This window comes from Arachis ipaensis, chromosome B9 (genome assembly GCF_059453495.1).
Source record: "Arachis ipaensis isolate K30076 ecotype BB chromosome B9, ASM5945349v1, whole genome shotgun sequence".
In the NCBI taxonomy this organism is placed as follows: domain Eukaryota; kingdom Viridiplantae; phylum Streptophyta; class Magnoliopsida; order Fabales; family Fabaceae; genus Arachis; species Arachis ipaensis.
The window spans coordinates 37,646,658-37,664,422 of NC_142444.1; the positions used below are offsets into that span (position 1 = coordinate 37,646,658).

General features: G+C 34.5%; 1 protein-coding gene across 2 annotated transcripts; it reads left to right on the plus strand.

Moving 5' to 3' along the window:
* The first annotated feature begins 4,728 nt into the window (after positions 1 to 4,728).
* Positions 4,729 to 9,720, plus strand: LOC107615400 (enolase (DUF1399)). Of its 2 annotated transcripts, none has more exons than XM_088498492.1 (8): positions 4,729 to 5,142; positions 5,259 to 5,376; positions 5,553 to 5,966; positions 6,567 to 6,848; positions 7,069 to 7,589; positions 7,664 to 7,788; positions 8,256 to 8,416; positions 8,838 to 9,720. In XM_088498492.1, exons 1-8 carry the CDS (start codon positions 4,943 to 4,945, stop codon positions 9,372 to 9,374), a joined length of 2,358 nt encoding a protein of 785 aa, XP_088354618.1. In that variant the 5' UTR covers positions 4,729 to 4,942; the 3' UTR covers positions 9,375 to 9,720. The 2 variants fall into 2 exon arrangements, with proteins under 2 accessions (XP_088354618.1, XP_088354619.1); XM_088498493.1 differs by having other exon boundaries at positions 4,791 to 5,142; positions 5,558 to 5,966.
* The last annotated feature ends 8,045 nt before the right edge of the window (positions 9,721 to 17,765 follow it).

The window sequence follows — 17,765 nt, forward strand, 5'->3', positions numbered from 1 at the left end:
GCTAGATCAAATTGAATTTTGATGGGGTAGCAGAGAATGGTTCGGGAAAGGCATGATGCATAGACTATTTGATGGTTATCAGTGGCTAAGAGAAGAGAGGGTTGAATCTTAACTTCTTTTTCTGCTGAATAGTGCTTTTGCTTTTTCAAAGAAAATTTAGGAGATATTTTTACTTTTGTCTCGTAATGAGTTGAGAGACATTTTCATTTTGTCTCCTAAGTAACAGAAACAGAAACAAAGTAGAGAAGAAGAAATAATACCATATGTATCCTGGTTCAGCTACTTAGTGTAATGTTGCCTACATCCAGTCTCCATCACAAGTATGATGGAATTTCACTATCTCTTTTTCAAGATTACAAACACCAGTGCTTACCTAGGATCTACCCAATCCTATCTGGGACAAATCCAGATTCTAAACCCAATCTGAAGTTGACTAGACCTCAATCTAGCTTTCAACAGCAAAGTGCTAACCCAACTTACAAGAAAATTTCCACAGGATCATGACACAAAATAGAAAGATGTACAAAGCAAACTTGAGATATCTTATGGCTTTTTCTTACTGTTTAACTTACTGCCTTTTACCTTTCATTGGCTTTTTCTTACAAATCTTATCATGTTTGCCTTTTACAATGAGACTCAGACAAATTAAACTGAGAAAAAGAAATACAGAATAACCTATATGAAGGAGAAGAACTCTAATGGCTTGGGTAGCTATGAGAGTGAACTCTGTGCTTTTCACTTACTCTCATTACCTTCAACTCTTGGCCGTTCACCCTTAATATGGAAGAGTGAAGCTTCCAAGGTTGAAACAAGTTCAACCCTCACACTGTCTTCTTCTCCAACATCAGAGACTAGCAGCGGCTTCAACAGAGAGGAGAGAGAAGATAGAATCTGTTGCATGCAACTTACCTCTTCTCTCTCAACCTTTTTCTTCAAGCTTCTTCAATCTTGACCGTTCATCTTGACTTTGGCTTCAAGTTTTATTTTTGACCGCTTTCACGTTCTCCATTGTTGCTTCTTCCATGATTGTGACTTTGTGACTTTCTTCTTGGTGCCTCGGTGTAGCACAAATAAGGAAAGAAACTTTTGATATGCTTTGACCAAGAGAGACAAGCTACTTAGTTGTAGCCCTTTTTCTTTGTTTTGATTTGGCAATTTTCCATTTTTCTTTTCAAAGATCCATAGCCTCTGTGCTTTCCCTTTTTTTTTTCTTTCTTTCCTGGAAGAGTGAGTGACGTGACCAAAGCAACAGAGAGAAGAGAGAAGAGAGAAAAGAGAACTAATGGCTTTTGGTAGAAGCTTCAAGAAAATTAAATTGTATTGAATTTGAAGTTCTAATTACCAAGAATGGGAGAACCGTATGAAGCTTGTAGTCTCTTGGTTTTCTTTCTTTAATTCATCATACTTGGTTCTTGGGCTACTTTACTGATTGGGCTTGGCTCCTTTTATTTTGGCCCCTTTTTGTTTTTCTTTCTTTAGCCACTAGTTTTGAATCAATTTAATATGGGGCTCAATTTAGTATGGGGCTGAATTTGTTTTCCTGCACACTAAACAATTGGTGATATTTTTAATAATACTTTTAATAAAGTTTGTTCATCATATTAATTTAATATTAATTTTTCAAACTCAACACTATTCTATAATGACAATGGAAGGTGAGTGGTAGAATGTATGGTAAATGTCAGAATTTGCAATGCCTTTCAAGCAGCATTTTGAGGGATTCTACATGGGTTGAAGATAGCATGGGACTTGGGGTTTAGATAACTCATTGTAAAAGTAAATTCCAAGGCATTTATAACTCTAATTAACTAAAGAGATAAATTGGCAAGTCATCCAGATAGCATAATAAGAATGATCTCTACGTTCAATAGTGAGAAATTGGAACCTTAAATTTGAGCATACTTACAAGGAAAGAAACAAGTGTGCCGATTGACTTGCTAAAAAAAACATTAGCGCATATCAAGATTTTTACTTTGTTGATCAACCTACTAGAGATTTAAGACATATTTTATATGATAATCATAGAGGGGCCTTCTTATTCCGAAATATTATAAATTTGTAATTTTTGGGCGTTAGCTCCCTTGGTATACCAACAGCAAAAAAAATAACAGAATGCATAAAGAGAACATTTTGATCCTATATGCACAACAATAATTGCCAATTTCTCAACTCTAATTGTTGTGCAGAAATGAAAATTAAGATCAATTATGTCAATTTGACTTTCTCCCGATATTAGGGGATGACAAAGTGGGATTAACTATTCTTAATTATCATGTTTGTGGTTAATAACTTGGATAGGAATTTCTTGACTTTCAATCCTTACAAAGATACCTTTTTAGCATTTAAATTCCTTGTTTGTTTTTTAATTTCTTGTCATTTAATTTCTTAACTTTTACTTTTCAAACCCTTTTTTTCTCATAACCAATGTTGCGCACACCTCACTGTAATTACTTTGAGAGACAACCCAAAATTTAAAACTCCCGACTTTTATTAATTTGTATTGTGATAGTCTTCTAAACTTTGACACGGGTCATTTAGAACTATACTATCGATAAAACATTTTTTTTTTTAGAAAATTTTTAACCGACGTTTGGCCCGCTTCATGTATCCACCAAATTTTACTTCCTCTAACTCCAATTTATTGTGTAAATTAGATAGGGCTATTTATGGTCTGAAGCAAGCACCTCGTGCTTGGTTTTTGACTCTCAGTTCTACTCTTTTTCACTATAGTTTTACTGCCACTAAAGTTGATAGCTCCTTATTTGTTAGAATCACTTACACTTTTACTATTTATCTCTTAACCTATGTTGATGACATAGCTATTACAGGAGACAATGCATTTGAAATAAAAATTTTAATCCAATTTCTTAATAACAAATTTTCTCTCAAGGATTTAGGAGGTCTGCACTACTTTCTTAGTTTCTTGATTTTGAATTCAATAAACTACCTAATGGTGATTTACACATTTTTCAGTCTAACTATATTCTGGACCTCTTACATAGAGCTCAATTGAATGGTTCTAAAGTTTACCAACTCCTATGTTATTAACTCTAAAACTTATCTCTCAAGGTTTACCGAGTTTGAGGATTCTACTAAATGTCGATCATTGTTTAGAGGTCTTCAATATGCTACTTTAACACATCCTGAAATTGCGTTCTTTGTAAATCAGGTTAGTATTGGAAAGCTCTAAAATTCATCCTCCAATATCTCTCAGGTACGTATCATCATGGTTTAGCATATTCAAAATCTATTAATCTTTGTATTCTTGTATTTGCAGATGTGGATTGGGATAGTGATTTGGAGGATAGAAGAAGTACCAGTGGTTATTGTGTCTGCTTAGACTGCAATCCAATTTTTTTTAGTAATAGGAAACAAAATGCAGTGAGTCGTTCCTTCATTGAAGCAGAATTCAAGTGCTTAGTAGATGCAAAAGCTAAAATTTTTTGGGTGCAAAAACTGTTGCAAGAGCTTGATATGTTTGAAAATGTCTCTCCAACAATTTTTTGGGATAATTTGAGTGATGTTATTCTTGCTGCCAATTTCATTTTTTATGGTCAAAGCAAATATTTTAAGATTAATTTATATTTTGTACAGGATCGAGTTGTCAAACAACAATTGTTTCTAATTTATATTTTTTTTTACTCTCAGATTACAAGTGTACTCACAAAATTACTCTCAGACTCTTTTTCACAAGTTTCGAATCAAACTCAGAATAGTTGTTAATCCTATATTGAATTTGAAAATGGAGAAAAAAGTGAAGAGTATCACTGTTGATATAGGTAAAGAGTAGTTAAGTTAATTAGTTCTCATCTTTTTTAATTTTGTTTATTGTAATACAAGCCCCTAATGTATCTATAAATACTATCACTACTATTCATACCATAATACATAACTAATTCTCTCCAATACAAATCTCAATCTTCTCTATTCTCTAATTTTCCAATTACATATCACTGCTATATAATTTGCATACACCACTTTGATCAAGTGATAAAGGGAATGAAGACGCGATAGACAGATAGAAATAATAAGATATTCATTCTTCAAGCAGGATGAAGTTTGCTCTCAAAAAATTTTTCTAAATTTTGACCAACAGCCTGTTACACGGTATTTTAGGTGTTCCCTTGTTATGTTATTTGTAACTTTTGGACCATTGTATATCCAATAAATTAGGTATAACATTGGAGAAAAAACAAAAAGAGGAAGTATAGGAAATATTCTGTACAATGTGTACAATGGAGTTTAGGGATATTCGATTCAGTAAAATATCAGATGTTTATTATTCCTGGTATCCGAATGGTTATTCTGTATAGTATGGGTGTATTATATTAAGAAATTAATAGTATTTTACTCTTATTTTTTAATTCATATTGGGCCAAATAAATAGCTCATTATACACATTGTACAAATACTCCATTAACTCCCTAACAAAATTCAAACAAAAAAAATAAAAGAGAGAACTTTTGCTTAGGAAAAAAGTGATAAAGAAACTGTTTTTTGAGAAGGAAGGAATCGCCCATACTCTTCTACAGTTGCCCTTCCCGACACATCCACATTCTACAACCAAAAACTTCTTGATGCTGACACGTGTCCTGCCATTGCCACCTTAAACATCTGTCTCCATCCTCGTGAACCCTTCCTTGTCGTCCCATCTCTCTCATTATTCCCTTTGTTCCTACTTCCACCAATACACCACGTTTTCAACCTTCTCTCCACGTTCCATACCAATTTCATCACACTTGAGAATTGACATTTGACACCCTACTATATATTCCCATCATGTAAAAAACACAATGGTGCTTCTCCCTCTGGTCCCTTTACTCTTCTCTCTTTAGTAGATCTCACTCATTTAATACATTTCACTTACAAAAATATACACCATACTATAATACTATTAATTAACACCTACTGTGCTTAATTAATTTCATTATCCACCAAAACGATGTCGGATCACCCCGACGGCGCTTCCGAAATCTCAGCGAGCAACTCATCCAGGAGTCTCGCGGAGTTACCGGAACTCACCGCCATACGATTCGGACTCGATCTTGTATCGGCGGCTAGGCGAAACATCTTGTTCCTGAGGACTGTTTCGGATTCTCTGTGGCTCCACCACACGCCCATTGTGGTGGAAGCCATACGCAGGTCAAACTTTAGCACCCCCTCCCCCCTTCCTTCCTTTTTCTTTTTCGAGAACATAGCGGTTAATTAGTTGGTATTCTCATCTAACTGCTGAGAAGTTTCCATTTTCCGCATGGCAGATACCATGATGTGTGGATGCCGTTGATTTCCGATCTGACGGCCCCGGACTTCCCTCTTCCTATGATTCTCCCTCCCTTCGATGTCGAGTGGGTTTGGTTCTGCCACACTCTCAACCCTGTGAGTTGCTTCAAAGAATGAAATTAAAACATGACATTTATTAACAGTAAAGGTTGAACTTCATGTTGAGATTCTAACAATGATTCTGAATTGAATTATATATACAAACGCAACCATGAAATCGTATGTTAAGTTTTATGATTTTTCTTTATTTATTTTCTGCCGAAATGGTGAAGGTTAGTTACAGGGAATACTGCGTGAGAAGATTCTCGAAGGTGATTGGAAGAGCGGTTATCTTGGACGAGGAGAACAGAGAGTACGCGGTGATGCGGTGCAAGGAGATATGGAGCGCTGAGTTCCCCTCCGAGTCGTTTGAGAACGAAGCGAGTTCTGACTCGGAGGAGGAGGACCCAGTTGGCGCCATTGTTGATGAAGAGGGTGGTGATCTTCTGAAGGAAGTTATGGAGAAGAGGAAGTGGTTGTGCTCTGTGTTTGAGGAGCCGTACAGGTGCGAGGTGGTGTACTTGATAGCGGCGAGGCAGAGGTACAAGGCGTTCTTGTATTTGGCGCACAAGAGGTTAGTGGCGCTTCAATCTGGTTCCTGTTTGGTGCCAGCTTCGGATATCTTGTTGATGTGGCTGACCCACCAGGTGACTTCCATTTTTTTTTTTTAAATTCTGTTTTGTGTTGCTCTTCTTCCTGTTATCTAATTTCCGTATCTCTGACTTTTCCTCTTTCTGTTCATAAATGTTATGCGCTTCATAACTTTACGCCATCCAGTCAATCATCCAGCTTTATTTTTAGTGTGAAAACCCCTTGGTCAAGGGATAGAGAAGCTCCTCTTCTTTTTACCAACTGTTATTTTGTTCAATAGTTAATATTAACGTTTTGGTGTGAAGTGTGAACATAAGTCTTCTTGCTAAAGTTGAGTAGTACTAATAATTATGCTAGCAATTTAGTTTCCTTGATTTAGTAACATAGTTTTATATATACTTAATCGAGCATTGAGCTAATGAGTCTTGGCGTGAGTTTGCTACAACAGAAAGAAATTCAGTTCAGGTTAATTTTCTCCTCGTAGGTTTCCTTGTATCCACCAAGACATGCACCAATCCTTAGCTTTGTCGTTTTATACACCAGAAATGAATTTGGTTAAACATTTTCTCTTAATTGTTAATTTCACTGTTACTTCATTCTATCAGTTATCTTTTCTAATACTTTTTCTTATTACTGTCATACGTTTCATGGAGTAGAGCTATCCAACAGTGTATGTGGGAGACATGAAGGCATTAGGCTTAGATGTTGATCTGGAAAAGGTGGCAATGGTTTCTCAAACCGTGAAGGAGAAGGAATTTGAAGAAATAAGGAAGTTGTGGGACACAGAATTCAATCAACCTTATGAAAAAGCTGGTGGAGAGATCACTTCGCTGTCATTGGAAGGGGCTACCTCTGCAATTTCCCCCGTCTACTGGGTTGAATCAGACACAGATGTCAATACAAAATACAGGTCCATGCTTCCAAGGTTCTTACTTGAGGTCAATTTCGTGCTCTTTCTCTCTATCCCCTGCTGTATGCTTGCTATTGTGCTATATACCTGGGACTATATTCTCTTTGGTATTTGTTAATTGACCTGAAGTAATTTCTTAGCTCAATGTTGCCATTGCGAGCATCAAACTTATCTTCTTGTGAAAATGGGCTATAGTCATATATACATTCACTTTAGTGGATTTAAATTTTAAAAATTTGACAATGCAGGCCTGTGTGTTTGTGAAGCTTAACTCAAGGATAAAGGCATTGCAAAAGGATATAAACCGTGATTTCATAAGACTTCGTACTATAAGGTGTCATAGTGAGTTAAAGCTAGATAAATCCATCTCCAGTTTCCCCTATGATTCATGGAAAAAAGCTTGGCATCTTTACTGTGAATTTGGGACCAAGGGGGTTATTATTGAGTACCGTCGACAAGGTGGTAGCTGTCTTAAAGGAAGTACCCTGCAAGACACCGTTTCATTTAGCTGGAATGATTTATTGAGAGCTGATTCTCTAACTTCTGAAAAGAAAATTAGTCAGCATGTGAATATTGTTGCGTCAATAACCCCGCCAGTTCAAGCACCGTACTTGTTGAAATGTGTTCCTGATCGAGTAACAGATGATTCCGGAGCAATGATATCTGATGTGATTCTGAAGATGAATAGCTATCACCCGCAAGAAGGACGATGGCTGTCTCGTACAGTTCTTGATCATGCAGGAAGAGTGTGTTTTGTTATTAGAATTAGGTGAACTTCAAAACTCTACAATGCTATTGTTGCATGGTTATCTTTTGCTTACTCGCAAATGTTTAAAATGACAGGGTAGGAGGAGGATTTTGGAGAAGAGGAGGTGAAACTCCTTTGGCTGTGAAATGGGAAGAAAGGATTATAGAGATACGTGAAGGATCTTGGTCTTATGTTGCTGGTTCCATTGGTAGAGCCCCTGGTATGTTTTGTGCACAAGTTACTTTACCTAAAATATTGGGCGTGTTTATCATGGCTTCTTCAAAGGCACTTGGACATATATGAGTCAGAGTTGTAAGCTAGGAAGTTAGAACCAACAAGTTTGAAGAATAAACTATCTTGGTCTTACGTTAGTTCTTTCATGTTAGTTTGGATTCAAAGATTATTGAAAGGAAGATCGTTTCTAACACTCGAGGGGGAAAAAAATCTCAGCATTTTCTCATCTCCATGAGATTACATTTTGCTTTGGAATTAAAATTCTGTCACACTCTTCTTTATAATCGAGCTAGCTATTAAATGCCAAAGGCGCATGTGTTTCTGTCATGGATCGCCATTTTGATGTACAATTCATGCTTGCCAGCAAAACCATAATCCTAGATGACACAGTTTTGCTTCTATTCTTTGCAGTTCAAATCTTAAATATCGTGTTTTTGTTTCTGTCTAGTACAGAGAAGGTGGTAGCTACTGCCACACCAAAGGAATCTGCAGAGCAATGGAGTGCATCATGGTGCTTTTCAACGGGAGATGAGCTGTTCGTACAATGGGACTCATCACTATCAGTGTCGGGTCTTTGCTTTAGTTTGAGAAACCAGACATCAACAGATTCATCGGTAGAGTGGAGACTTCTTTATCTATTTTCCTTGGAATAAAGTCTGAATTTTGGACTAAACTACCAATTTAGTCTAAAAGTATTACATGCCAGGTAGTTGGTTACTCCCATGAACACGTCTTCATGTGAAGATGATATTGTAAACCATTAGATAGTTTAATATATTTGACTGAATAATTTAACAGTTCACAATATCATCTTCAAAAAAAGATGTCTTCATATGTTAATGGTACATGGTCCCTCCTCCTCGGGGGAGAAACAGCCCAGTATCTGCCCTCGGTGGATAAATATCCGCAGATGCCTACCCCGCTCTGTCGGGGGAAACGCCACCTTACAGCACCTTGATGTTTCAGGCTCTAAATGGTTTACTTGTGAGTTATTCATCTTAAGTTTGTTCAAAACGTAGTCGTCATCAATGGCAGGTGAAGTTGTTGAAAGGAAGGCAAAGGCAATACCAAGTGAAGAGAAAAAGGAAGGCAGATAACGAAAGTGAAACAACAAAAAACAACTTAAAGGAAGATTTTGATGATGAGGAGGGTTTTATTACACTTGTTCGTCTCACAGGAGATGACCCCGATGGAAGAGCAACGGCACTTCTAAATTGGAAGCTATTGGTTGTTGAAGTGTTGCCTGAAGAAGATGCGGTTCTGATGCTCCTCCTCTGCATCTCAATACTCAAAAGTGTATCAGAAATGATGAAACAAGATGTGGGAGGGTTGTTGGTTAGGAGAAGACTGAAGGAGACAAGGGTTGGAACTAGGGATTGGGGTTCTGTGATGCTTCATCCATCATCATCGTCGTCATCATCTGATTCAAGATACCTTCAACCTTGGTATTGGAATGCCTGCTCTGTGATGATAGCACCTGATGCTGCAGATCATGTCAAAAGGATGCCAGCATCAACTCAATCACTAGTGGAAGGCAGTGACAAGTTATACAAGCATGGGATCATTAGTTAAAAGAAATGTTTCTTGAATATAGTTATTATTATATTTTGAGTTGACAATTTGACATACTATCTATCTACTTGGAGGGTGTGAGGGCCAGCAAAAATGAAACTCGCACCTCGTATAATAGTGGATAGATAATATTTCAGCGCCTGATATAATGATAGTTATATTCAGGTAACATTATCGAATTAGTTAAGCCTTTTGTATTATATTTGATGTGGATGCAAGTTTTTCAATTTGGCTTGCTTGAAATGTTCACTTTTTCTTCTTAGGATTGTAATTCTGAGTCGATAGTGTTTGATTGAAACAAAAAATAAATTATTGAAAAAAGAGAGACTGATTGAGAAAAATAAAACATATTTTGTATATTTTCTAACTAATCGTGTGCATATGTGAAATTTAACAAAGGTTTTCATAGTTTTTTTTTTTTTTTTTAAATGTTGCAATATCTAGTGGGCATTTAGATAATAAGGGTGATGCAGAAGCTGAAGAATAAAAAAAAAATTAATACAAAGGAATTATCGGTTTAAAATCTACATATACATATAAAAAGAATAAACAAATATTTCACTATGAAATTTGTTAAAGATATAAAATAAGTGATAACTTGAACTAAATCAAAATCTTTGATGAGACAATAAAAGAATGACTAAATACTAAAATTAATTCAAATTTTAAATATACTTAAAATATTTGTGATACTTTGGATCAAATTGTGTATACTCTCAGAAGAATAAATAATAACGAAAAACTCTTTATTGATATAAGGAAAAGATACACAAAACTAAATATAGTTCTAAAATTTGATTAGATACATTGTGGAGTAATGATTCATAATACACCTCTTAGCTTTTGTAGGCAACTAAGGAGAACAAATTAGCCACTATATATCTATGAATACCCTGTTGTATATTTGTTTTATTTTATTTCAAACTTAGTCATATAGGTACTTTAGTAAATATAAAAGTCTTTATATATTAATATGGGGTCGTTATATATTATATGTGCATGTTAAGTATGGGAAGATTTTTCAATGTATCAGTGTACTTTTTTTATATATCAATGTAATGATGTATCATAAATCTGAACCGGGTAGATATTGAATTAAATATATGGATGGTTGAGATTGTCAAGATAACTTATGTGGTGGTGTTAATAAATTTTAGAGCAAGAGTAGAAAAGAACCTGACCCCCGTTAATCGAACAACGTTGACTTGAAGGTGTGTGGTCAAGAGAATTATAAATAATTTCTAGAAATTTTAAGATGATAATATCATATTCCTATATTTAGTTCAAAGTTTAAAGTTATTTTTAAACAAGTTTTATTTTAGGAAATCAAAATACCATTATTTCAATTTTTACATTTTCCCTCAATATATTTGATTCTCATAAAAATAAAATCTGAGTAACAAAGTAATATTTGAACTACACACATGAATTTCCTGAAATTTTGTCCTTTGTGAACGGCTCGTAGCTCAGTGATTTTGTGGCTCAATTTGTTCAAAGCTAATGAATTGTTGAATGGGTTTGTTGTTATGAGCTTTACTTAGTGGAGTGGGTCTTTTTTTTTTTTTTTCTTTTTGGATAAGTAGTTAGATTGAATTATTGGGTTGTATTGTTAGAATAAATGGTCTCTAAATGTAGTATGATGTATTAAATAAATTTGTTTGTTCCATATCCTAATCAAAAATAAAAAAATCTTTTTTGTAACAAGCCAAAAAATTTTTTTGGTGAAAACCTGACGTGGGTTTGATTGGTTTCACTTGCTTTCTTATAAGCATGTGTTAGTGGTTGTAATAATGAAAAGAATGAGAGGGAAATCAAAATTCATCACGATCAAGATCGATTTTAAGAAAGCGTACCATAAAATCAATTGGGTTTTTTAGAAAAAAAGGCTCCTAGAGATCAATATTTCAAAGCAATGTATTGATATCATCATGAATTGTGTTACAACAGTCAAATACAATATATTATGGAATGAAAGTATGACAGAAGACTTCTCCCCAAAGAGAGAAATTAGACAAGAAAATTCTATCTTCCCTTATCTATTCGTTATATGCATGGATCTCCTATCCCAACTAATTGAAAAAATGGTTTAGTTAAGAAAATGGAAGCCCTTTATTATAGGAAGAAGGGGCCAGCAATATCCCATTTATTATTCACTGATGATCTTCTCATTTTTACGGAAGCGACCCCACATCAAATGGAGAATGTTATCAAAACAATGAACAATTTCTGCAATACATCGGGCCTAAAAATAAACCAAGCCAAAACGTCTATAGTGTTTTCAAAAAAATGTTTCAAATAAGTCCAAGTAAGATTTGTTCAAAATCTCATACTTTAAAGAGAGTAAGAAGTTGGGAAAATACCTTGGTGCCATGATCAATAACAACAAGAGAGAAAATGATAACTATAAGGAGGTCATCGAAAGAGTTCAAAACAAACTTAAAGGCTTGAAAAGTAAATGTTTCTCCCTTGCAGTGAGAATTACCTTAGCTCAAACTGTCATCAGCCCAATGCTTAATTACGAGATGCAATACAACGAAATTTCCAAAGGGGTATGCAATGAGATCGAAAAGTTTTAGAGAAATTTCATTTGGGGGATGACGAGAACAAGAAAAAGATGCATCTGATGAATTGGAAGACATTCTGCCAACCTAAGCATGAAAGAGGCCTTGGATTTAGAAGACTCAATTTTATGAATGACGCTTTTTTGTTAAAAATCATTTGGCAATTGAGAACTAACCCTAATGCCCTATGAGTGAGGGTGCTAAAGCATAAATACGGAAAAGATGGGACAAATGAGGACAACTTTCAGTCTAATAATTCTGACTCTCCGCTATGGAAAGAGCTCACTAAATTGAGAAACATTTTTCAAGAAAACATTATCCATTACTTGAAAAATGGACTAGCGACTAAATCTTGGATAGACTGTTGAATAGAGAAAGGAGAACTTCTGATTAACCACAAGATGAATCCTTTACTAGATGAAAATAGCCTAGTTGGGGAATGGACTTACAATACGGGTGAATGGGACTTGAACAAGCTCGGAGAAGCCCTGCCAGATCAAATAATTGATAAAATTAGAGCCTTGCCTCCCCCAAACTTGAATATAGAACAGGACACCATTGGATGGATGCACACTTCAGATGGGTTTTCTCAGTGGCGAATACCTACAAATGACTAGCTGGATGGACAGAACCGAAAGCTTCTATGTGGGACAGAATTTGAAAGTGGCAAGGGCCTCAGAAAAATAAAGTTTTCATGTGGCTCGTCATATATCAAAGGATTTCTACAAAGAAAAGACTGAAGAAATTTTTTGGAGGAAGTGGATGTGGCCATCACTGTCCAGACAAAGAAGAAAGTATCCTTCATGTTTTTAGAGATTGTTCTAAAGTCTCTAGAATTTGGACTCAATTAATTAAACCAGAAGCTATTGAAATTTTTTTCGGTTATCACTTCACTTACTGGATTGAACAGAATTTGAAGAAAGAGCTAGGAAAAGAGATTAATGCAAGTTGGAAGGATCTTTTTTTCACTACTTATTGGAGGGTTTGGTTTTGGAAGAATCAAGAAATACACAACGAAAACTATCAGAGACCTATAAATGCTACGAGTGAAATCATCATACAAGTACAATAGAATAAAGAGGCTTTCAAAATCAACGAGTACCTCGTGGAGCAAGGGAGGAGGGTCGAAATGCACATAGTTTGGGAACCTCCTCCGGAAGACTGGGTGGCCCTCAATACTGATGGAGCAGCAAAGGGAAACCCGGGGCCAGCAGCTTGCGGTGGCTTATTGCAGAATCATGATGCGTGAGCATTTTTTCTATCTTTTCCTAGTGAATTTGCATCTAATTTGTTGAGTTTAATATAGAATTAATTATCTTTTAGCCAATATGGATGCTACTTTGAGTCTTTTGCAATTTTATTTATTTTAGGTAGCATTTGGCTGGAGTTTCTGCAGCACAAGAACCAAAGGAGATGGCAGCGAGGAGCGACGCGTACGCGTGACTGACGCGTGCGCGTGACTGACGCGTACGCGTGATTTGAAGATTTGCTTAGCGACGCGTGCGCGTACCTTACGCGTACACGTGACATGCGAAAAAGACCATCGACGCGTACGTGTGACATGCGCGACATGCAGAATTCGCAGAAAACGCTGGGGCGATTTCAGGTCAAGTTTCGACCCAGTTTTCATCCCAGAAAGCACAAATCAGAGGCTGCAGAGTGAAGGAATCAAGTAGTCCCCATCCATCAATTGAAGACTTGCTGATTGCCATAATTAATTCTGATTTAAATTTAAATATTATTTTAAAATAGGAAAAGATATTATTTAGTTTTAAAAAAATTAGATTTTAAATTTATTAGGATTAGATATAAAAAGAGATTCCAACAAGGTGATTCCAACACAACATTATTCCATTCCAATTTACAATCTTAGTTTTCTACTCTGAACCATGAGCAACTAAACCTCTATTGTTAAGGTTAGGAGCTCTGTATATTGTATGGATTGATTTTATTGTTTTTCTATTTTAATTAATGTTTTGATTTATATTTAAGAATTGTTTTCGTTCTTTATTTTATGAATTTGGGTGGAACGGAAGTATGACCCTCTTTCTAATTGAGTTCATGTATAACTTGGAAAATCTCTTTACTTGAACAACAGCTTGAAAATATATTCTCCTAAATTTTAATTATCTGGATTTAACGAGATACGTGACATATAATCCTTTTATTTTTGGGTAATTAGAGTTTTTGCGGCATATAAACTGGAATTTGATTATCACCCTCTAATTGAAATTAATTGACCAAGGAATTGGCAGTTGATGAAAATTAGAGGAGACTAGAAAGGTCTAAGGAATTAGGGTCTAGTCACATATAGTTTGTCATAAATTAAATCCTACATAATTAAAATAAATTAATAAGAAAAGTCAATCCAGAAAATAGATAACTCTGAAACCATAACTGTCTTCTCCATATTTTATTCCCAACTCATTTACTTTACTATTTTAATTTCTGTACGATTGTTTAATGCTCTTTGAATATTCAAACACTCTTTTCTGTTTGTCGAACTAAGCCAATCAATCAATCATTGTTGCTTGATCCATCAATCCTCGTGGGATCGACCCTCACTCACCTGAGGTATTATTTGGTACGACCCAGTGCACTTGCCGACTAGTTTGTGGTTATAAAATACCGCACCAAATCACCATGGAAAGTTGTTGGGAGGTTTCTCTTACAATATCGACATCTGTTCGTCCTTTAAAGCTGAACTTTGGGAAATTCACCAAGGACTCAAGTTGGCATGGACCATGGGATTGAGAAGAGTCATCGCTTTATGCCATGCTGCAGCAGTCATTGCCATCATCAACAACGACAAAGATCAGACCTCCATAATCATCCCAACCCATTGGTGCGACTCATCGCAGATTGGAAGAAGAAGGATTGGGTGCTCTGTTTTAAACACATTTTCAGAGAGAGTAATAGGGTGGCGGACTGCTTGGCCAGAATAGGTGGAGAAATTGAACCAGTATTGAGGTTTTGGAATATGCCACCGCAAGAAGTAGCAAGAATACTAATTGAAGATGAGAGGGGCGTTGCTTTACCCCGTGTAACTGTGATTTAACTTCCTTTTTTCCTTTTTTGGGCCTTTGGCCCCTACTATTACCAACAAAAAAATAGTAAATTGATATAGTTACAAATAATGGAGGGGTTAGTGAAATTAATTTTTATTTCTAGCACAGATTAAGGTCGCGTGGAGTCTAGCGTTGAAAAGAAAAAAAATACTTTTTAATTTTTTAAAAAATGTTTGTGTTTGTTTTTTTCAAAGACAAACGTAATTTCAAATCCTAAATTTATGTGTTCACGTGAAACTAAAAATTTTAGTTTATATATTCAAAAAATTATGTTAGACAATTAGTTGATTAAATTTAATTTTTTCTACCAACTATCTCCTTTATTTTATTCTTTGTAGTTATTGTATTACTCAAATCTTTCATATATATTATTCTATTTTTTTATTGTATTTTAATTTTATTTTGTGTAAGACTGTTTTATTTTTTGTTTTAATTTATTAAAATTTGTAATTATAATTCTTGTATGCTATATTTATTATTGTAATTTTGTTATAATATGAATTATTGATCTCACTAAAAAAGACAACACAAATAAAAAATTAACTAATAATCTATAAGTAATAATAGAATTATAAGTAATAAAAATTTACAGTATAAAATAATACTAAATAAAAGAATACTAAGAATAATAAAAAAATTATAGATAATATAATTTAATAAAATATATTTTGATATATGATTCATATATGTTTTTTTTATATAAAGTATATTTTGTCCATTAGAATATGTTTTTGTTAATTGAACAAGCTAAGTAAATATTAATTGTTATTATAAAGTTGATTAATAAGATTTATTTAAAAATCTAAATTAAAATGATAAGATAAGATAAATTAATTTTTTAAATTCATGTTGTTTTTAGTATTTTTTTTGTAAAAGTAATTTTCAGTAATATAATCCAAATAACATTTAATTTATTATTATCTATTATAATATAAAACTTTTTTAATATAAAACTTTTTAAACATAAATCACATTAATACGGTTTTATTTTTAATTAAAATTAATTTTACAAAAAATAATTAAAATATGAGTGATATATTATTATAATACAAACTCAATCAAAATATCATAAAAAAATAATGTAATTCGAAATGAATGGTAAGTAAACGGTGGTCTTATTAACGGCAATGATCAATTAGAAGCGATAGGTGGTGGACATATTATTTAATAGATCATTACAATTAGTATTTTTATTTTTTTATAAGATTTTAGAAGATAAAAAATTATTAAAAAAATAAAAATGCAAAACAAATGTTAAAAAATAAGATGTTATATTTTATTTTTACTCCTTTTTGTTTTATTAAGTTCCAAATACTTCAATAATTTACCCTATATATATGGTGGAGTGGACCAAGAGGTTCAGATGATAGGGTTACAATATTTCTAAAAAACTTTAGGATTAGAATAATTTGATAACGATCACTACTAGAAAACTAGTTATTACAGACGGATATTTTTGACGGATTTTATTCCACGGAAATACAGACGAAATTTCAGAGGGATTTTTTTGTCGAAAAACAAAAAAATGAATTAGCATAAATTACAGACGGAAAACAGAATCCGTCGATAATTTTGTCGGTAAAATTAATTTTTTTTGTAGAAAATGGTTACAGACTGAAAATCTGTCTGTAATTAAATAGACAAAACACTATATTTTATTAAAAATCCGTCTGTAATTTAAAATATTCCGTCGAAAATATTAAAATAAAGATTTGACCAAACGAGCTCTTCCTCATTTCCCGTGTCTCTTCCCCGCACCTCCACGCCCATCCCCTCCAAATGCTCTATCGGTAGCGCGTCTCAGCCTTGCACCGCCGTCTTACCTTGCGCCGCCGTCGCACCGAACCTCCATTGCACTGAACTTCCATCGCCACGAAACTCCGTCACACCCCTTCCCGACTCTTCTCTGTGTGTTGCTGATTCCCTTTCAAACCCTAATATGCATTTCTCTGCCACCGTCTTCGTCGCCTCCGTCGCCTCCGTCCTCATCCTCTTCACCTTCTCCTGCGTTCACTCTTTCTACCTTCCCGGTGTCGCCCCTCGAGATTTTCAAATCGTACGTCTTCCATTTTTCTATCTCTTTCTGAGATTCGCGTTCTCCTCTCTCTTATTCGAATTTATGCGCTACTTGTTTCATTAATTTCTTGATCAAAGCTATTCTCACAGAAATCATAAGTGCATTTCTCGCTCATGTGTTGCTTAGTTGATGTGTTTTTCTCTTCGATCTCGCCTCAGCCGTGCAGGTAACCCTAATCAGAAGGAGGTGCTGTGAGGTTTTTGTTGTATTTTGTTGATGTATTTTGTTGTTGTTATGAGATTTTTTCCAATTTTCATACAGTATGGATAATATTGTAGTAAAGAGTACTACTACTTTGGGTTTTATATATATAATAATGCTTTTTCTGTCATTGAAACATGAAATAGTAGCAGCAGGAGATAACAATTACAATGATCCATACTTTTGTTTGAATTTTGAAGAAATTTGATGGTGTATGCAGTAGCTGGGATTGATAAACCCTAGGATTGTGATTTAATTGGAGGTCAGTTTTTTCTTCTTCAAGCTCTTAATGATTTACAATCATAGTTATTATTTGTTTATTTATTTATTGTTTGATTATTTCTGGATTTTTTTTTTAGAATTTTAAGATTTAGTAATTAATTCTTTTACTTCTTGTTCATTGTGGGTATGGGTGCAGTGGAGACGAGATGTTGTTTTCGCGGGCTATGAGGTCGCCATACAAAAGGATGTTTCTGCTGAAAAG

Excerpts from the sequence above, each read along its gene's own strand:
- LOC107615400 (XM_088498492.1), top strand. The coding sequence starts at position 4,943 with ATGTCGGATCACCCCGACGGCGCTTCCGAAATCTCAGCGAGCAACTCA. Across the intron at positions 5,377-5,552 it reads TCTGCCACACTCTCAACCCT|GTTAGTTACAGGGAATACTG; the intron begins GTGAGTTGCTTC and ends GAAATGGTGAAG. Across the intron at positions 7,590-7,663 it reads TGTTTTGTTATTAGAATTAG|GGTAGGAGGAGGATTTTGGA; the intron begins GTGAACTTCAAA and ends TTAAAATGACAG.